Source organism: Melanerpes formicivorus, unplaced genomic scaffold (assembly GCF_026170545.1).
Source record: "Melanerpes formicivorus ecotype bairdi unplaced genomic scaffold, bMelFor1.0.p_v2 SCAF_147, whole genome shotgun sequence".
Taxonomy (NCBI): domain Eukaryota; kingdom Metazoa; phylum Chordata; class Aves; order Piciformes; family Picidae; genus Melanerpes; species Melanerpes formicivorus.
In genome coordinates, this window is record NW_027142499.1 from 734,404 (window position 1) to 755,232 (window position 20,829).

General features: G+C 55.9%; 1 protein-coding gene across 1 annotated transcript in view; it reads left to right on the plus strand.

Annotated features, from left to right (window-relative positions):
- The window catches only part of LOC137456967 (heparan sulfate glucosamine 3-O-sulfotransferase 3B1-like), a 35,710-nt gene extending 19,808 nt beyond the window's left edge, over positions 1-15,902 (plus strand). The window contains exon 2 of the mRNA XM_068168655.1: positions 14,697-15,902. Coding sequence (XP_068024756.1) covers positions 14,697-15,315 — 619 coding nt within the window. The 3' untranslated portion in view covers positions 15,316-15,902. The remainder of the gene's footprint in view (positions 1-14,696) is intronic.
- The last annotated feature ends 4,927 nt before the right edge of the window (positions 15,903-20,829 follow it).

The window sequence follows — 20,829 nt, forward strand, 5'->3', positions numbered from 1 at the left end:
GCTGGGCTGCTGCTGCATGGCCAGAGGGGTAGGCTTTGTGATGGAGTTGGAGGAGCAGCCCAGAGACAGTGCTGGAGCTGAAGCCGAACCCTTGAGATCAGGGTCTGTGGGGTTGGCTGAAGCCAGGTGACAGCTGTGCTGGCCCCACATCCTCTGCTGCAGGGGACACCTGGGTGCAGTGGATGTGTTTTGGACGTCCCAGCAGCTCTGATTTGCTTATCTGCTTGTAAGCCTCTTCCAAGGCAGGCTTTCTTTGCCTAAGCCTGCTCTGAGCTAGCGAAATCCTCGCCAGAGCCGCATTTGGGGGTTTGCCTCTCTGCTTCCCACAGCTATCAGTTAAGCTGATAACTCCAGACCTTGACTCTCTTGCTTTGCCTTTTTTTTCCTGGATGGGGCCAGTGTTTCTCTGCTTGCAGGTGCTGAGCCACATCAAGCTCAGCATATGCTAGTTCCAGCTTCCCACAGAGGGCAGGATCAGTGCTACGCGAGTAAAGCTGAGTTCAGGAAGGCCCATGGAAGGTTTAGGCTGGAAATGAGGAGCAAAAAGGGTTATCAAGGCCTGGAACCAGCTGCCCAGGGCAGTGGTGGAGTCCCCATCACCTGGGGGGGGGGGGGGCAATGTTGTCAATGTGGTGCTGCACACCGTGGTTTAGTGCTGGGTTAACATTTGGACTCAGTGATCTTAAAGGTCTCTCTCCCAAGCCAAACAATTCTGTGATCTTTGGTACAAGGGTGTGTTACAGCAGCAGCCTCTCCAAGAGCACAGAGCCTTTTCTTGCAGTGATTCCCTAAGAGGATCTACCAAATCTTTGTGCAGGAGGAGCTTAGTGCACACAGCCTTAACTCCAGGCCTGGAATTTGAGAGGCAAGAGTTGCTGCTGGGCCTGCTGGCTGCCATGGAGTGAGAGGCAGAGGTGGTCCAGAGAGTTTATTTTTCCCCAGGAGGGAGTTCTGAATACTGAAATCTCTGCAGATGCCTAAAAGTCTTCCTTTTTCCTCCCTCTTGGGCTCTTGTCTGTTTAATTTACAGAGGCAAAATGTTTCTACTGCTTTACAGTAAACTCTGGGACACCACGGAAGGTAATCTGGGCTTGCTCCAGAATGCAGCCCTGGAGTAGCTGCTGACTTCCATCCATGGCAGGGTGAGCAGAGCCAAGTGACCTGCTTCTAGTGGAGGTGGGGAGGACTTAACCCTGGTGTCACAGTATCACCCAGGTTGGAAGAGACCTTGAGGATCATCCAGTCCAACCTGCCACCACAGACCTCATGACTAGACCATGGCACCAAGTGCCACATCCAATCCCCTCTTGAACACCTCCAGGGATGGGGACTCCACCACCTCCCTGGGCAGCACATCCCAGTGACCAATGACTCTCTCTGGGAAGAACTTTCTCCTCACCTCCAGCCTAAACTTCCCCTGGTGCAGCTTGAGACTGTGTCCTCTTGTTCTGGTGCTGCTTGCCTGGGAGAAGAGACCAACCCCCACCTGGCTACAACCTCCCTTCAGGTAGTTGTAGAGGGCAATGAGGTCTCCCCTGAGCCTCCTTTTCTCCAGGCTAAGCAACCCCAGCTCCCTCAGCCTCTCCTCACAGGGCTGTGCTCCAGACCCCTCCCCAGCCTTGTTGCCCTTCTCTGGACACCTTCAAGTGTCTTGATGTCCTTCCTAAACTGAGGAGCCCAGAACTGGATACAGGACTCCAGGTGTGGCCTAACCAATGCAGAGTACAGGGCAGAATGACCTCCCTGTTCCTGCTGGCCACACTGTTCCTGATGCAGGCCAGGATGCCCTTGGCCTTCTTGGCCACCTGGGCACACTGCTGGCTCATGTTTAGGCAGCTGTCAATCAGCACCCCCAGGTCCCTCTCTGTTTGGCAGCTCTCAGCCACTCTGACCCCAGCCTGTAGCTCTGCCTGGGGTTGTTGTGGCCAAAGTGCAGCCCCTGGCACTTGGACTTGTTGAATGCCATCCTGTTGGCCTCTGCCCATCTGTCCAGTCAGTCGAGGTGGCCAGAAGAGAGGGCAAGAGGTGACCCTGGTGCAGCTGGGGCTCTCCTGCAGGAATAGACTCCAGTTAAACACTCCAGTGGGGTGCACAGAGAGGCAGCCCAGCGCAGGAGTGAAGCACACAGCTTGGCAGGGACAGCTGGCCCTGAGACCTGCTGGACAGAAGTCTCCAGTCCCAGTTTGCCAGTTAGCTCAGTCGTGTTTCCTGCTGGGTTTAAGGGTGGTTCTTTTGTTGTTTCTTCCTTTAAATCATGAGATTCACAGCCTTGCCCCCCCCCCCCCCCCCCCCCCCCCAGCTCTGCTTTTAAACAAAACCAGCCTTTTTATCTTGGGGGGGTGGGGGTGGGGGGAAAGGGGGGAACCAGAGCCAGCTTAGAGTAATCTCACATGACTTGAGCAGTGGGCAGCGAGGTCTGATGATGCTGGGCAATATTCTGGAGAAGTCACCCAGAAACAGCAATTAGCTTTTAATGGGGAGGCTGCTCCAGCCCCCCCCGGGCTCCCCAGGAGCAGCCAGGGCTGCTCTTTGTCACCAGAGCACCACCGGGGGGACCTGTGGCCATGAAAGGGAGCTGGGTGGGGGTGTGTGTGTGCGTGTAACCAAGAGGAATAAGATGCTCATTTCAGCCCCACCCCCTCACCCTGCTCAAAAGCTCTTATTTTGGGAGCAAAGCACTATTGAAGTGTGGGGACAATGGAGGCCAAATCCTTCTGGGGGGGGAGGGGAGGGGAGGTGCTGCCAATTGCATCTTTTGTTGCTTTTACTTCTTTACTTGCCTATGGTCTCCCCCACCCCTATCCCTCCAAGAAATTCAGATAGATGCTGGCTAGATGAGAATGCAATCACTTTCTTGGGGACCTTCCTAATAGGATTATGATTATTACTGGAGATGAACTGGAGTGAATGGAATATTTACCACTTCATCTTAAATTATTGTAAATCCCTCCAAAGCAGCCCTTTGATATGGAAAGTGCTGCCCCTCTCCCCCCACCCAGTGAAGATAATTATTGAGTGGAAGCTCAGAGCTTTAAAGTGTGATGGAGGGAGGGGGGACACGCACACACAGAAAGAGGCTTGGGTGTTTACATAAAGAGAAGGGCCTGTAATGAGCTGCTGAAGTTGATGAAGATCTTGCCTGGCTCTACAAAAGAGGAGAGAAAGTCTTTGCTGAGCAGTTGTAACATCTTGGGCTGTTGTTGGGGGGGAAAGGAGGAGGGAAAGGTGGCACTTCCTAGCCCAAGGAGAGCTCCCCCCCTGCTCTACAGCTCATGTTCAGGTGGTAAAGGCGAGGCCTCCCCTTCAATCCTGGGTGCAGTTTTGGGGCCCTCGATCCAAGACAGACAGTGAGCAGCTGGAGTGGACCCAGAGAAGGGCAATGAAGCTGGGGAAGGTTGTGGAGAGCAGGGCTGGGGAGGAGCAGCTGAGGGGACTGCAGCAAGTGAGGCTTAGGAGACCTTCTGTGTCTGTGGTAGGCTGAACATGAGCCTGCAGTGTGCCCAGGCAGCCAAGAAGGCCAATGGCATCCTGGCCTGCATCAGGAACAGTGTGGCCAGCAGGAGCAGGGAGGTCATTGTGCCCTGTGCTCAGCACTGGTTAGGCCACACCTTGAGCCCTGTGTCCAGTTCTGGGCCCCTCAGTTTAGGAAGGAGGTTGACTTGCTGGAAGGTGTCCAGAGAAGGGCAACAAAGCTGGGGAGGGGCTTGGAGCACAGCCCTGTGAGGAGAGGCTGAGGGAGCTGGGGTTGCTCAGCCTGGAGAGGAGGAGACTCAGGGGAGACCTTCTTGCTCTCTCCAACTCCCTGAAGGGAGGTTGTAGCCAGGTGGGGGTTGGTCTCTTCTCCCAGGCAGCCAGCACCAGAACAAGAGGACACAGTCTCAGGCTGCACCAGGGGAGGTTCAGGTTGGAGGTCAGGAGGAAGTTTTACACAGAGAGAGTGATTGTCCATTGGAATGGACTGCCCGGGGAGGTGGTGGAGTCACCATCCCTGGAGGTGTTCAGGAGGAGACTTGACAGGGTGCTTGGTTGCATGGCTTAGTTGATTAGGTGGTGTTGGATGATAGGTTGGACAAGATGATCTTGAAGGTCTCTTCCAACCTGTTTTTTTCTATTCTACAGCTCTCTGAAAGGAGGCTGGAGTGAGGTGAGGGTTGGCCTCTTCTCCCAAGTCACAAGCAATGGGACAAGAGGAAACAGCCTCAAGGCATGCCAGGGGAGGTTCAGGTTGGACATGAAGAACAATTTCTTCCCCAAAGGGTTGCTAAGGCCTGGAACAAGCTGCCCAGGGCAGTGGTGGAGTTCCCATCCCTGAAGGGCTTTGAAAGCCATGTAGCTGTGGTGCTGAGGGCCATGGCTTAGTGGTGCCCTGGCAGTGCTGGGCTAAGGATTGGACTTGATGATCTGAATGTGAGCATCTACAAGCAGGGTATGTGCCTCCCATGCTTTCAACCAGGCTTTGGCTTCTCCCAAAGGCCGGCAGTATGGAGCTTCAGCTCTGAGGTGGGAAGAGGCATTTATCCAGCCAGCCGCCTCCAAGACCAACTTCATAGCATTGCCAAGGATGGGCTTGAGATCCATGTTGCTGCTCCCTTGGGGCATGTGGTGATGCCACCCACGGCCACCACCTCGTTGGCCCCACTGAAGCCCAGAGGAGCCTTCACACCCTCCTCTCTCTGCTTTAATCCTCAAACTCCCCAACAGGTGAAGGGCACCTGGCAGATGTGAGGGCAGAGAGCGAGGAGGCTGAGAAAAACATGACTTTGAGGCCCCCACACTTTCCCTCCTCCTCCCTCAGCCCCCAGGTTCATTAATTCCCCTCATCTGGTTTGTGTAAGCGTGGTGGCGGGCGCTGGACGGGGCTGGATAAGGTTACACCCTTGCAGAAAGGCACAGCCTGCTTCCCAGCCATTCCCTTTTATTGTTGGATAACTTACCAGCCCAAACAAGGGGCTCCCTCTCCAGACAAAGGCACACATGCTGTCCTCTCCCCTGCTCAGGAAAAGAGGGGAGGCTGCCCGCTACGGTAACAGGTCCTTGGAGCAAAAGGGGGAAGAGTGTGGTAAGAACAAAGGGATGGGTCAGACAGCCCAGCAGATTGAATTGGGCTGGATGGGACCCTCAGAGGTCATCTTGTCCAACCCCAGCAGGGACACCTCCAACTAGATCAGGCTGCCCAGGGCCACACCAAGTCTAATCTTGAATGTCATAGAATCAATAAGGTTGGAAAAGACCTCAAAGATCATCAAGTCCAACCTGGCACCCAACACCTCAGGACTACTAAACCATGGCTCCAAGTGCCACATCCAGTCCCCTCTTGAACACCTCCAGGGATGGGGACTCCACCACCTCCCTGGGCAGCACATCCCAATGATCAATGACGCTCTCTGGGAAGAACTTTCTCCTCACCTCCAGCCTAAACCTCCCCTGGTGCAGTTAGAGACTGTGTCCTCTTGTTCTGCAATGTCTCCAGGAATGGGGCCTCAACCACACCTCTGGGCAGCCTCTTCCAGTCTTTCATCACTCTTGTGGTGCAGAACTTCCTCCTGATGTCCAACCTAAATCTCCCCTGCTCCAGTTTCAAACTGCTGCCCCTCATCCTATCCCCTCAGCCCTTCTGAACAGTCCCTCCCCAGCCTGCCTGCAGGTCCCTTTCAGATGTTGAAATGCAGCTCTAAGGTCTCCCTGGTGCCTTCTCCTTTCCAGGCTGGACAGCCCCACTTCTTTCAGTCTATCCTCTTAATAGAGGTGCTCCAGCTCTCAGATCATCTTATGGGCTCCTCTGGACCCTCTCCAGCAGGTCCATGTCTCTGTGTGTTGGGGGCTTCAGAGCTGGACACAGTGCTGCAGGTGAGGTCAGAGCAGAGCAGAGGGGGGGACTCACATCTCTTGGCCTTCTGGCCACTCTTCTTTTGGTGCAACCCAGGATGCCCCCTCCAAAGAGGAATCTGCTATTGCCTCTTCTCTCTCTGCTGCTTCTTCCTCCTGCATCTTCCTTCTTCCCCCAAGCTCAGCTGCAGCCACCAGAAAGCAGAATCAAAGCCAAGTGGGTGACATGGAAGCTGGATGCTGGTGGCAGGCTTCATGATGCAATTAAAATGCTTTATTACTCTAACAGCCTTCCCCTGGGCTTGGCAGGGCCTTGCTTCCAAGGAGTATTTCTGGGACTTGATGGTTTTGTGATCAGCCCTGCAGTGGGGGGAGCTGGGATGGGGCAGGTGTGGTGGCCTTAGGGAGCTGGGCTGGTGATGCTGGTCACGCTGGGGATGCTCTGGGTGCTTCCCATAGCATTGCAGAGGTCTTGCTTGCTGTCAGGTGCCAGCACAGGGCTACTAGGGTGGATTTAATCCAGCCCTTGGCTGCTCTGGTCACCACTGTTGATGTTGTCTGCCTTTTTACAGCAACATGCTGCCTCAGAGACTGGGAGCATCTGGGTATCACCTTGGCAGATCAGGTGGGCTGGAAGGCAAAGCTGCCAGCAAGGGAGATGCCACCCCCAGCCTCTCCTTGGTTTTGAGATCCTAGATTCAGCTGACTTGGCCTAGATTTTTGGTTATTGGGCCAGGGCAGGAGAGGAAGAGGCAGAGAAGCAGCAGGATTTGGGATGAGAATTGGATGTGCTGGGTGGAAGCAGCAGTGGAGCTCTCCCAGAACGTGGGTTTGATCTAAGGCAGCCCATGGGTGGACTGGGCTTTGAAACCACCTTGGTGGGATCTTGACCAGAGCAAAGCTCTGAGCAGCACCACGCTGGGATGGGGGCAGGGGGACCAAATCTCTCCTGGGGATGAGAATAGGGAAGGGGAAAGGGTGGGAGGGGCTAGGACCTCAACCTGTCTCGTCGTCCGCTCTTCTCTCCTTGAGAGCTTTTCCAAGCTTGTTTGCTTTCCAGTCTGCACATCAGACACACAGCAGAAGCCACAGGAAATCACAGAGTGGAAGGGACCTCTGGAGCCCATGGAGCCCAGCCCTCCTGCCAAGGCAGGCTCACCTGGAGGAGATCACACAGGAACACATGCAGGAGGGTTCTGAATGTCTCCAGAGACAGAGATTCATCACCTGCCCGAAACTGTACCATGTTCTGGGGCATGCTGCTTGGGTTTGTTGTCTCCTTGGGTTTTCAAGCCCCCTGTCAAGACTAAAAACCTCTTTCCTCCCAGGAGGGGAGAAGACCTTTTGTGTCTGCCTTTTGCATTGCTATTCACCACCTCACCCTAAGCCTTCCATCTAATCACTGTGGTTTCTTGGGCAGACTTCAGGGGGGATTGGGGCTGTGTTTCCCCAGGAACAGTCATCTTGCCAGAGTTCATTTCCTTGGATGAAATCACTTTTTGTCTCCTTGAAACACCTCTCAGGAACTGAGCTAGAAACTGGCCAGAAACAGGCTGGATGCTGTGTGTGTGCACTGCTGGGCTGCCCAGCAAATGGCTCTGGATTAGAGGCTTGACCTTGGGGGGGGGGGGGGTGTAGCTGATCTCCAATACACTTGGACTTTTCTCTCCTTTCTCCTCATTTCTTGCTTCCAGGGAACACCTGGGGAGGGGGAAGTTTAGGAACTCTTCACCACAGATGGTGGTTGCTGTATCTGATGGCAGAGCTACTCCTGGCACTGCTGGGAGCTCTCCCCTGTCTTCATCTTGTAGCTGCACCCAGCTGCTCTGCTGTTTTATCCTGACCACAGCAGCACTTCTCTTGCTTTTAAGTGCTCTGAACCCAGCTATCTGTCCCCTCTGGGAGAGCTTTGTCAGGCCTGCAGAGGGAGACTGAGGCAGTTCAGAACAAGAGGACACAGTCTCAAGCTGTGCCAGGTTTAGACTCGAGGTGAGGAGGAAGTTCTTCACTGAGCGAGTCGTTCGTCATTGGGATGTGCTGCCCAGGGAGGTGATGGAGTCCCCATCCCTAGAGGTGTTCAAAAAGGCTTGGATGTGGCACTTGGTGCCATGGTCCAGTCATGAGGTCTGTGGTGACAGGTTGGACTCAATGATCCTCGAGGTCCTTTCCAACCTTAGTTACACTGTGATACTGTGACAAAGCAGAGGGGGGTGTGGAGTGGAGGGATTTGAGGCTGGGGGGTGGTGGTGCTGCAGCACAGGGCACCCCAGTTTTAACACTCCAGCTCTCAGGCATGCTGGGGTGGGGAGAGAATGACTCCAGAAGTGTCCATGCTGGGTGGCTGTGGGTGCTGGGTAAGAATAGATCTATGAGGACAGCCTCCCCAGGACTGAACACTCCTGCCCTCATCTGCAGGGCTCCTGTTCAGCAGCAGGAGCACCTGAGCTCAGCCGGTCTCGGCTGGGCAGCCTGACGGTGACCTCGGTGTGGGCAGCCGGCCGGGGCTGCCTCTGCAGACCCCCAGGGTCTGACAGGCCCCAGAGGGGTTTATCCCAGTGGGTGCTTGCAGAGGACAGAAGGTGGGAGGGGGGGAACTGACAGACATCCCCAGGGATAAAGTGAGGGACAGCAGCCACGCTCTGCCCTGCACGTGGCTGTGCTACCTGTGGTGAGCAAGGCAGCAACAGGTTGCAGAGGTCCCCTCAACATCCTCCCCCCTCCCCCTCCCATCCCCTCACCATTCCTGCTGGAGAAGTAGCAGCAGATTAGCTTGGAGCCCCTGTGCACAGACAAAAGCTGCCACAAAGGGCATTAGGCTTCAGGATTGGATTACCGTGTGGCCACCTGTCAGCCCCACTTTGTACATTTATCTTGCTCTGGGAGCTGCTTTCTCACTGCAGAACCTTGCGCTTCAAAACCCCACAGCCAAAAAACCCAAACCCAACGAAAAGCAACCAAACCAAACCCCAACAAGACACAAGGAAGAAAACCTGACAAAAACAAACAACCCCCAAACTGAAAAGCTTCAAACTTCCCCCACCTTGAGCCAGTGCCCCCCTGAGCAGCAGCCTGGGGGAGTTTGGTGTAGCACCCCTGCCTGTTGCGGGCTGCAGAGCTGCATGGGACTGGGGATTAGGGCTGTTAGCATGAGGAGAGCCTTTATTACATTAGTCTGAGTGGTTAATAGGTAAAGTAGGGCAATCCATCTTTAGGCTAAGCCTATCACTTCGCCTACGGAGGGTGTGGGCTTGGCTGAGGCAAAACTCATTAAAGGAAAAGCTTTTCCTCTGTCCCTCTTGACATGTTAATAGCTCAGGGTTAGGGGGCTCTGCTCTCTGCCTGAGGAAAATTCATAGCTGGGCTCACCCAGCACCTCCCTCCTCTCAGTGGGACCCTCAGCGCTGTGGCAGCTGAGGCAGCCCCGGCAGGGCAGTGCTGAGCCCCGGCAGGGCAGTGCTGAGCCCCGGCAGAGCAGTGCTGAGCCCCGGCAGTGCTGAGCCCCGGCAGGGCAGTGCTGAGCCCCGGCAGGGCAGTGCTGAGCCCCGGCAGCGCTGGGCTGGGTGGGTGGTAAGGGAGGCTGAGAGGCTGCTCCTGGGCCTGCCTTCCCTTTTTGCATGCTCAGAGAGCAGGTGCCTTGGTCCTTCCCGAGCAGGGCTGCAGGGAGAGGGCTCAAATGGTGCTTTGAGACGGTGCTTCAGTGCTGGGACTCTCTGCTGCAGGACGTTCTCAAGGCCAGAAGGACTCAGGGTTTGGGAAGGGTTAGACAGGTTGTAGACACAATGAGCTGGGATGATTTGGATGCAGATGCTGGCTCCAGAGGTCTTTGAACTCCAGCTTGCCAGAGGGCAGGAGGATAACAAGGCAGGAGTGACTGCTTGCCAGGCTTTTCATACTATCTTTATTTCCCACTCCAGCATCTGCTGCAGCCCTTGCTGGTGTCTGCATCCAGCCCTGTCCTGACTGGTGGAGCAGCTTTTGTCCAAGGGCTCAGCTCAGCTGCCCCTTTCCCACAGCCTGGCTCCCTTTAGCACCTCCTGTTCTTCTCCCTTATGGACAGTGGTGGTAGCTGCACCTCTGCCCTTGGCTCACCCCAAACAGCAGGGGCAGAAGCTGCCCAGGTCTCCAATGTGCCTGTGGAGCTTGCTGGGAAATCCAGGACTCCACAAGCTGCCCCAGGGCTGAGCTGGGCTGCACCATGGAGCTGAACGGGGGTCTCTGCTGTTACTTTGACCCAAAGGGGTTACATCCTGCCAGGGCCTGGTGGCTAGAGCTCTTCTGACCATTACAGCTCCCCTTTCCCCTCCTCCTGCAGTGGCTGTCGATGGCCCTTGCCGCTCCAGAGCCTCAGAGCGGATGCGGTCGGGGCTGGAGTGGGTTCCTCCTTCCCCCGGTGTGTACCCCCAGCATGCTGTGCCAGGCTGCTCTCCCCCACTGGGGGTTTGGCTGGCAGTAAATGCTTCTTGGTGACTTTGCCACCTGTGTGAGTTCAGGGCAGCCACACTCCCGGTTCCTCCTGCCCCTGAGGCTCTGTGCTCCCTGCCTGCCAGCGTGATGATTGATGCCTCGATGGGAGATGGTGGAAAGCATGGGAAAGTTCATCACAACGGACAGACCCACGCAATAAAGCTTTGTTTTCCTCAGTGTGATGCTGCCACAGGTTCAAACCACGTCCATGGGCCACAATAATTGGCTTCACTTGCTGCTGCCTAGCTTTGACTCAGCCACTTTGCATAGGAGGCAGCTCAAGGGTCTTAGTTTTGGGCTGTGCTTGGTACTCATCTGGGTACAGTGGAGGAGGAAGAGAGTGATGGAGCTGTGGCTGAAGGCTGGGTTTGGTGGATTCAGTTCTCATTCTTGGGTTGAAGGCTCCATTTCTATCCCAGAATGCCAGGTTGGAAGGGACCCCAAGGACCATCTGGTCCAACCTTTCTAAGTGATGGTGGAGTTGAAATGAGCTGGCCCAGCACCCTGGCAAGCTGAGCAGTGCAGAGGAATCCACCACTTCACTTGGGAGATGATTCCAGTGTCCAGCTGTTCTCATGGGGCAACATTTTCTTCTGGAGTCCAAAGGGAATCTCCCCAGCAGCACCTTGTCCCCACCAGCCCTTGTCTTTGCCATGGGACTCCTTGGCAAAAGGCAGTCTCCATCTTCTTGGGAGCCACCCTTTCTGTGCTGGTGCATGGATGGTACTTCTCTGAGCCTGTGCTGACCAAGCCAGGCAGCAGCAGCAGTGTCAGTGACGTGCCTGGTCTTGCTTCTGTTGCTCTGATGGGTCACTGGTGTGATGTTCTGCAGAGGCCAAGGATTCAGCACCTCCCAGTTCTGAAGGCCTGGACAGAACTGAATGCTCTCAGCTCTGCTGAAAGCAAAGCGTGTTGGGTGTCCTCAGCCGTGAGACTGTGGGTTCAGGTGCTGCTTGGGCTGACCCTGGGCCAGTGGATGCCTCTTAGGCCAAGAGCTGCTCCTTGCAGCACTCCATGCCGTGCACTCCTGGCTGTTGGAATGTTAATTAAGAGCCTGTGTTCTCCAACCAGATCAACTGACTCAGCACCTCCACCCCCAGCAATTTCCTCCTGTCTCATGGCCTGGCCCTACCCTCTGCCTCTGTTGTGCAAGGAGGGCAAAACAAGCCTTGCATCATTCCCAGGAGATGGATAAATACTGACTGTGGCAGTCCTGGAGGAGAAGCTGATCTGGAGGTGCAGGACCTTGTACGGCAAGCAACGGGAGGGCCCTGACCCAAAGCCGAAGGGCTTCAGCACAGCGTGGCCAGCCCCGGCACACCTCCTCTCTGGGCAGGTCCCAGGGCCATTGCAGACTGGATAGGTTGAAACCATGCTCTTAAATCAGGCTGGAAGGTGGTCAGTGGCCCAGGCAGGATGCAGGGCTGGGATTTAGTGTGGCCATAAAAGGAGACACCGCTTAATGAGCAGTGGCGAAATCCACTGCAGCCCGGCAGAGGTTGAAGGGCTGCCCTCAGTGTTACTGACTGCTTGTTCTGCAGTGGGCTTACAGGTTTGTGGAGCTGGCCAGAGAGGGGAGGGATTAGTCAGAGTTTTATTTTGGTTGCTGGGTGTTTGGCACAGGCTGGCTCCTGGCTTCCAGAAGCTCTCGTGTCCCAGGTGCTGGCAGCAGCAGCAACATTGCCATCTGCATGGCCTGGAAATCACAGCCTTAGGGCTTGCCACCACCCTTGGGCAGGGCTGGAGTCTTCCCCAAGCTGATATCTTCTTCCTCCACAGTCTGGTTTGTCCACTGCCCCTTTTTCCAGCAACAGATCTGGCATGGCTCTTCCCCATGAGGGTGGTGAGAGACTGGCACAGGTTGCCCAGGGAGGTGGTGGAAGCTTCATCCCTGGAGGTGTTTGCAGCCAGGCTGGATGTGGCTGTGAGCAACCTGCTGTAGTGTGAGGTGTCCCTGCCCATGGCAGGGGGCTTGGAACTGGCTGAGCCTTGAGGTCCCTTCCAACCCTGACAATTCTGTGATCCTATGGGAACTATCTCCTGCCATGGACCTGTGGAGAAGGAGCTTTTGGGCAGCCCCTGAGCACAGAGGTGTAGCTGTTGGGTGCCCCTTGCCAGTAAGCACCTTGCATAAAGCTCCTGCCAGGAGCTGCTGAAGTAGAATGCCAGGCACCAAGTGAGCTAAGCAGCAGTTGCACAAATAGCCACTGGTAGGTAGGCATGGGATGAGTTTGGATTCAATCAGACCTCTCATTCCTGGTTTTCCTACTGTTTGGCCTCAGAGCAGGTGCCTCAATATTTCTTGTTTGGCTTCTTAATCAGGACAGCCATTGGGCTTGAGCACAAATTACTGGTGGCTCTGGTTTTTTCCCTGCCAGAGCCCATGGTGACCTTTGCTGGAGCAGTAATAAAAGCAGTAAAGGAGAAGCTGGTCCTCAGGGAGCAGGCAGCCTCTGTGTGCAGTGCCCTGTGTCTGAAGGGAGAGGCTGAGGCTGGCAGCTCACAACTGCCTGCCTGTTCTCTGGGCTGGGAGGATGCTCTGTGAGCATAGGCAAGTTTTATGGCTTTCATTTTGTGACTGGCTCCCTCCTTGCCTTTCCCCCTTGATTTCTGTCTTTGGAACTGTCTCCCAAGCCAGAGCTAATGAGTCCTCTTGGCTTATAAAGGGACAGAATTGGCCAATGGTCTGAAACGTTGAGGCTTGCCTGCTGAAGGAGAGGGGAAAATGACTTTTAGTGCTGCTTCCATCATTTGTGCAAGCTTCCCCCCCCCCCCCCCCCCCATGGGTCATTAGCAACAGAGAACAGGGTGGGATTGCTGAAGGCTTTGGGTTTTGAGGGTATGTAGTGAGGGTGCATCCTGCCCAGGAGCTGGGGGTGTCTCCTCTGTGGTCATATCCCCTGTCCTGACCTGCTGTGGTCTGTGTGGCAGGGCAAGGGGGAGGTTGTCCTCACTGGGGGCTGGATTGGGCTGTGCAGAAGGTGCCTCTTGATGATCTTTGTGCTGTGTGTCAGGGAACCAGGCCTGCACAGCCATGGGGAATGGGAAAAGCTGGCTGCAAGAAGACTCCTGCAGCAGGGTGAGGTGCTGCTGCTGACAAGCCAGGGACAAGCTGCAGCCTCTTGCCTGAACCGGGAGAAGTGTCGCGCTGGAGATGCTGAGGGAAACCAAGGTGGATGTGCTCCAGTGAGCTCCGGCTTTCCCACTGCACCATTCCTCTCTTTCCCACGGGGAAAAGGAGCTGGGAGCTGGGGCTGGGGGCTGCCTGGTGTTGCCTTGAGCCAGGAAAGCTGCCTGGCACGGCTCAGGGCTTATCCTGACCGGTCTGGAGCTGGTGCGGTTGATGTAGCCACACTCCAGGTGCAGAGTGCAGCTCAGCTAATCCACTCATGGATAACTGGGAGATTACTCAGCTGGATTTCTAATACAGTGGCCTTTAATAATAATCCCTCCCTAAGCCCTAAATCGATGGGAAATGGGTTTATCTGCAGGGGCTGAGCAGCCTGTGCAGGCATTTCAGGGAGAGCAGCCCTTCCCTGCCCAGGCGGCTGTTGCTGCTCGCCTCACACAGTGTCACACAGGTTGGAAGGGACCTCGAGGATCATCCAGTCCACCCTGGCACCACAGACCTCATGACTAGACCTTGGCACCAAGTGCCACATCCAATCCCCTCTTGAACACCTCCAGGGATGGGGACTCCACCACCTCCCTGGGCAGCACATCCCAATGGCAAATTACTCTCTCTGGGAGGAACTTTCTCCTTACCTCCAGCCTAAACTTCCCCTGGCACAGCTTGAGACTGTGTCCTCTTGTTCTGGTGCTGGTTGCCTGGGAGAAGAGACCAACCCCTTCCTGACTACAACCTCTCTTCAGGTAGTTGTAGAAGGCAATGAGGTCTCCCCTGAGCCTTCTCTTCTCCAGGCTAAGCAACCCCAGCTCCCTCAGCCTCTCCTCACAGGGCTGTGCTCCAGACCCCTCCTCAGCCTCATTGCCCTTCTCTGGACACCTTCAAGTCTCTCAATGTCCTTCTTAAACTGAGTGGCCCAGAACTGGACACAGGACCCAAGGTGTGGCCTAACCAGTGCTGAGCACAGGGCACAGTGACCTCCCTGCTCCTGCTGGCCACACTGTTCCTGATGCAGGCCAGGATGCCCTTGGCCTTCTTGGCCCCCTGGGCACACTGCTGGCTCATGTTTAGGCAGCTGTCACTCAGCACCCCCAGGTCCCTCTCTGTTTGGCAGCTCTCAGCCACTCTGACCCCAGCCTGTAGCTCTGCCTGGGGTTGTTGTGGCCAAAGTGCAGCCCCTGGCACTTGTTGAATGCCATCCTGTTGGCCTCTGCCCATCTGCCCAGTCAGTTTGACTGGACCTGCCCTTCTGACCCCTGTCTGTGTGCTTTGTCCTCAGGGACCTGATGCCCAGGACCCTGGAGGGGCAGATCACCATGGAGAAGACCCCCAGCTACTTCGTCACCAAGGAGGCCCCGGCTCGCATCTCCTCCATGGCCAAGGGCACCAAGCTGATCGTGGTGGTGCGGGACCCGGTGACCAGAGCCATCTCGGACTACACCCAGACGCTCTCCAAGAAGCCTGACATCCCCACCTTTGAGAGCCTGACCTTCAAAAACAGGACTACAGGCCTGATCGACACCTCCTGGAGCGCCATCCAGATCGGCATCTACGCCAAGCACCTGGAGAACTGGCTGCTCCACTTCCCCCTCGGGCAGATCCTCTTCGTCAGCGGGGAGAGGCTGATCAGCGACCCCGCGGGGGAGCTGGGCAGGGTCCAGGACTTTCTGGGCCTCAAGAGGATCATCACCGACAAACACTTCTACTTCAACAAGACCAAGGGCTTCCCCTGCCTGAAGAAGGCGGAAGGCAGCAGCAAACCTCACTGCCTGGGGAAGACCAAAGGCAGGACCCACCCTGACATAGACCGGGAGGTGGTGCAGAGACTGAGGGACTTCTACCGGCCCTTCAACATGAAGTTCTACCAGATGACAGGGCAGGACTTTGGCTGGGACTGAGGCTGCCCCGGGGGGGGGGGGGTGGGGCAGAGAGCAGAAACCCCCCAGCCTCCGAATCCCCTGTCACTGCTTCCTTTTCCTGCTGGCCCGGCAGGGTGTTGGCCTCTCTGAGGAGCTCTTATATGTATGTAAAATGTACAGAAAGCTATTTTATAATAATTTATTTTTAATTCCTAAGCAATTAATTCACTAAAGCTGCCCCCTAACCCCCCTGGCTAGCACCCCAGCCCCCCTGTAACCTCTTTAACATTCCACAGCCTTTTTAACTCTTAACCCTTTTTGCCCTGGGTGATTTTTTTTGTTGGTGGTTTTGGTTTTGGTTTGCTCTTTTGTTGCCTTTCTGTTGGTTTTTTTTGGTGGGGGGAGGGGCTGGGGGTTTGCTTTGGTTTGTTGTTTCAGGTTGGTGGTTTGTGTTCTTCCCACACCACCACCACCATCCCCCCTCCTTCCTCTTTGGAAGGTTTGCTTTGGTTTGGGGCAAGGTGCTTCCATTTTATGTTGGGTTTTCCCCCCCACCCCCCCCACCCTGAGGCAAATGTGTGTTGCAAAAGGAGCCCAGCAAGGCAGAGGGTGGCAGAGGGGAAGGGGTGGGGAGGGGAAGGAGGGAGGGAGGGGAGGGAGGGAAAGCACACCTTGATTTTTGTTACGGGTATCTGGCCTTTCATAAACCCTGCTCTCCCCAGCCCAGTGGGCCCAGCCTCTGCTCCACTCCTCCTGCTCCCCTCCTCCTGCTCCCTCAGCCCCACAGCAGCTTTGCTGCTGGGTCCCACAGCCCCACGTGGGGGATTTCTCTGGGGGTGGGTAGGAGGAGTTTGGGCATCTCCTAAACATGAAGGGAAGACCTCTGCGCTGTGAGGGTGCCAGAGCCCTGGAGCAGGCTGCCCAGGGAGGTTGTGGAGTCTCCCTCTCTGGAGATGTTCAAAACCCACCTGGATGTGCTCCTGTGTGACCTCCTCTGGGTGATCCTGCTCTGGCAGGGGGGTTGGACTGGATGAGCTTTTGAGGCCCCTTCCAACCCCTAACGTTCTGGATGTCCCTGCCAGCCATGTAGCTCTGCTGAGCAGCAGCAGGGACCCTCAAAGCCATCCAGCTCCTGCTCCAGGGTCTGCTGGGAGGGTAACACGTGGAGAGGCTGCAGAGCCTGTTGAATGGGCAGAGCTGCCTCCTCACTGTGCTTCTCCACCTTGCCTTCGGTCAGGGAGGCTCTTTCCCACCACTCCTCTATGCATTTGAGATCCTTACTTCAGGACAGATGTGTGTCCCTGTGCCATGCTGGGTACTGGGCAGAAGGACATGCTGCTGGGAGGTGGCTGCAGTGGCAGTGTGGGGAGCAGCATCCACCCACCCAAGACACCAGTGGAGCCACATGAAACCCCCATACCTCTGCCTGGTGCCATCCCCAGCAGGGAGGGTGTCCCAGGACACAGCAGAGGCAGTGCTGCCTCCAGCCCCACAGCTGCCAGAGCAGCTCCCAGTGCATGAAACTGGAGATCAGCCTTGGCTCTCTTCATTCCCACTGCTTTTGGTCCAGCCCCCTAGCCCTGGTCACTCCCAAGAAGCAGCACTTGCACAGAGCCAGGTGGGAGCCCTGCTTTGCCAACCTGGAGAAAAGCAGAGGGCAGTCTGGGCTGTACTTGGATCGGGGTGGTGTTGGCAGCCCAGGCACACCCAGGTACCTCCCTGAGGCTCTGGGTTAGCACAGGGGTGGCAGCCAGGCAGGACAGGAGGCTCTGAGCAGTTAACCATCAAGTCAAGTACAAGAGCCAGGAGATCCTTCCCCTCAGGTAGCAGCAAATGCTGTGGGGCATTGGGACAGGTTGGCTGTGTGCTCAGGAGGTTCTGGTAAACCCTCTGTGTCCCCAGTGCCTTACTTACCATTACTGCTGGAGGTTCTGCTAGCTCCACTGGCGTGGTTTGGGAGCAAAGTGGCAGCAGAAATGATCTGCTCCTTGAATTTTGGACTGAAGCAGGGCTGTGCTTGCTTTGGGCACCAAAACCCCAGGCACCTCAGGGGCGGCACTGAAGGACCACGCTGAGCCCGGGGCTGGCTGGACGAAGCTCCTGGTGTCAGACTCATCACTTACCTGAAGCACAACTGCAACCAGCAAGCCCACCCAAGAGGCAGCCCAGACCATGTGTGAGCTAAGGCTCTGGTTTCTCCTGCATTGCCTTTGTGAGTGCGTGTCCTGCACCTCTCCCCAGTCCACCCGTGGCAAACCACCTCTGAGCACCGCTGCTGAGCCATGCCTGGCCGTGGGGGGATGCTTCCAGTGGCATTTCACAGGTGTTGCTTTCATTGTACCTGCCCCCTTCCAGCTCTTCTGGGGCTGCTGGATGATGAAAAGGCACTTGGGAGCTTGGACTGCCCTCTCTGGGTCCTGAGCTGGTCCTGCTTGGGTGGATGCAGTGAGGAGCAGACCCACCTCCAGGTCTGCAGGAGGGATCTGCAGGTCCTGGGCTGCCCATCGGTGCTTTGTTTGAACCTAAGTGCTCTTGGCTTGGTTCAGCAGTGCCATTCTCAAGGGCTTTAGGGATTTGCACCCCTGCCAGGGGTGATGCAGTGCACTGGGGTGTCCTCAAGGAAAGGAGATGCTGTGGGATGGGGCTGCTTAACAAACCTGTTGTGAGCAGGATGCACAACATCCCTCCTTGGGGCTTACCTCCAGGCACAACCTCCTACAAGCAGGGGAAGTTTGGCACATCCTCTGCTGCTTGCCCTGAGCCATTCCTAGCAAGGAAGTGACCCTTGTGACCAACAGCCCCAATTCCAGAGGTCCCAGAGTGTGGGGCCTGCAGGGCTGGACACACACAAGCCCTGCCCTGCAAAGTGCAGCTGCAAACTCCAGTGGTGCTCAGATCTATGCATTTTGGGGGCTTTGGCTTTAGCTCCAGCCAGGTCCCTGCTCTGTTCCCTGCTGCCAGGACAGGTGATGAGTGCAGGAGTGTATCTGCTTTATCACAGCCCCTGCTGCTGTTGGGCAGCTGAGGGAAAGGGTCTGCAGGGGGTGAGGAGGGAGAGGAAAATGCTTCCTGGTGGAAAAGAGTGATTTTTTGGTTCTCAGAACCTCAGTCTTCCTACAAAGTGGCTTATGCAATGCATGGAAAGAAGCTCATCCTCTCCCTTTGGCCTTTGGGTAAGCTCCCAGCTGTGGCTGTGCCACATCCCCACGAGTTTTTGCTGGCTGAGCCCTTCCACCACACAGCCTTGGTGTGGCTTCCTTCCCACGGGCTGCCTTCTGGAGCACACCTGCCTGCCTGGGAGGTTCCCCCTCCCATCCCTCTTCCTTCTTGCTTCCTTGGAACCACCTCCTTGCCATCCCAGTGCTTCTCTGGGCTCTGCAGCCGAGTGGGGGCTGCTTTTGTGTCACCAAGCCCTGCTGCAGGACACTCTGACAGAGCAATCCTGGAGAGCAGAGATGCAGAGTGTGAGGAACAACTCTTCCAGCCTGCAGCAACGGGTCAGCCCTGCCTCAAGGCCCTGCCTTGTGAAGTCTGCTCTGGGCTCTTCCTGGCAAGGCCTGGACAAGCAAGGCAGTGAGGGTGAATTGTCCAGGGTGTGCAGCTGGTTGCTCTGGCTGGAATCAGAGCTGTTGTCCTCCTCATCTTCACTAAAAGCAGCTTTTGGTGGAGGTGGAGCTTGGAGGTGTGATTGGAAGAGCCTTGGCTTTGTTTGTTTGTTTGTTTGTTTTAATTATTCACACTTTTCCCCTTTTCTGTATTTTTTCCTGCCCCATTTTACCATCAATTTATGGCTGAGTTTCATTCAGCCCAGAGGTGCAGTGCAGCTCCTAGGGATGTGTTGGCCCTGGGCATGGGCCTGGGGAGTAGCCAGGTGGTAAGGAAAAGAATAAAACTTGAAGACAACAAACAAAAACCCCAACAAACCCAAACCCCAAAACACATAACCCCCCCCAGGCCCCCTCACAAACCTGAATCCCAAGGCCATGGAGTATTTTGTGGTATGTACAACACAGATTAATTTTACAGAGAGAAAGATGTTTCTAGGGAAATGGAATTCTGCTCATTCATACAGTTTGTATGGAGAAATAAAAGCTCTATTTTTACCACCTGCTGGCCCCTGTGGTGCTCATTCCACCCTGCAACAGGGTAGGGGGGGGGAGAGGTGGCTTCCTCACCTGGGGGTGGTGGTGCTGGCTGGAGGGCTGAGCCCAGAGAGTGGTGGTGAATGGTGCCACAGCCAGCTGGCAGCCAGGCACCAGTGGTGTGCCCCAGGGATCAGTGCTGGGCCCCTTCCCCTTTAATATCTTCATTGATGATCTGGATGAGGGGATTGAGTCAGTCAGCAGCAAGTTTGCAGATGACCCCAAGCTGGGAGCAGATGTTGGTCAGTTAGAGGGCAGAAGGGCTCTGCAGAGGGACCTTGCCAGGCTGGACAGATGGGCAGAGGCCAACAGGATGGCATTCAACAAGCCCAAGAGCCAGGGGCTGCACTTTGGCCACAACAACTCCATGCAGAGCTACAGGCTGGGGTCAGAGTGGCTGAGAGCTGCCAAACAGAGAGGGACCTGGGGGTGCTGATTGACAGCTGCCTGAACATGAGCCAGCAGTGTGCCCAGGTGGCCAAGAAGGCCAATGGCATCCTGGCCTGCATCAGGAACAGTGTGGCCAGCAGGAGCAGGGAAGTCATTGTGCCCTGTGCTCAGCACTGGTTAGGCCACACCTTGAGTCCTGTGTCCAGTTCTGGGCCCCTCAGTTTAAGAAGGACATTGAGAGACTTGAATGTGTCCAGTGAAGGGGAACAAAGCTGGGGAGAGGTCTGGAGCACAACCCTGTGAGGAGAGGCTGAGGGAGCTGGGGTTGCTTAGCCTGGAGAAGAGGAGGCTCAGGGGAGACCTTCTTGCTCCCTCCAACTCCCTGAAGGGAGGTTGTAGCCAGGTGGGGGTTGGTCTCTTCTCCCAGGCAGTCAGCACCAGAACAAGAGGACACAGTCTCAGGCTGTGCCAGGGGAGGTTTAGGCTGGAGGTGAGGAGAAAGTTCTTCACTGAGAGAGTTGTTAGCCATTGGGATGTGCTGCCCAGGGAGGTGGTGGAGTCCCCATCCCTGGAGGTGTTCAAGAGGGGATTGGATGTGGCAGTTGGTGCCATGGTCTAGTCATGAGGTCTGTGGTGCCAGGTTGGACTTGATGATCTTTGAGGTCTCTTCCAACCTTGGTGATACTGTGCTGCTGCCTCCCCACCCCTGGCCCGCTGGAAAGCAGCTCCCTGGGAAAGGAGCTGGGGGGTGCTGGGGGATAGCAAGCTCCCCTGGAGCCAGCAAGGTGCCCTCCTGGCCAGGAAGGCAGATTACCTCCTGGGGTTCACTGAGAAGAGTGTGGCCAAAAAATCAGGGGAGCTTCTCCTCTTCTCTTCTTTAGGTGGTGGAGTCCCCATCCCTGGAGGTGTTTAGGAAGAGCCTGGATGAGGCACTTGGTGCCATGGTTTAGTTGATCAGATGGTGCTGGGTGATAGGTTGGACTTGAGGATCTCCAAGGTCTTTTCCAACCTGGTTAATTCT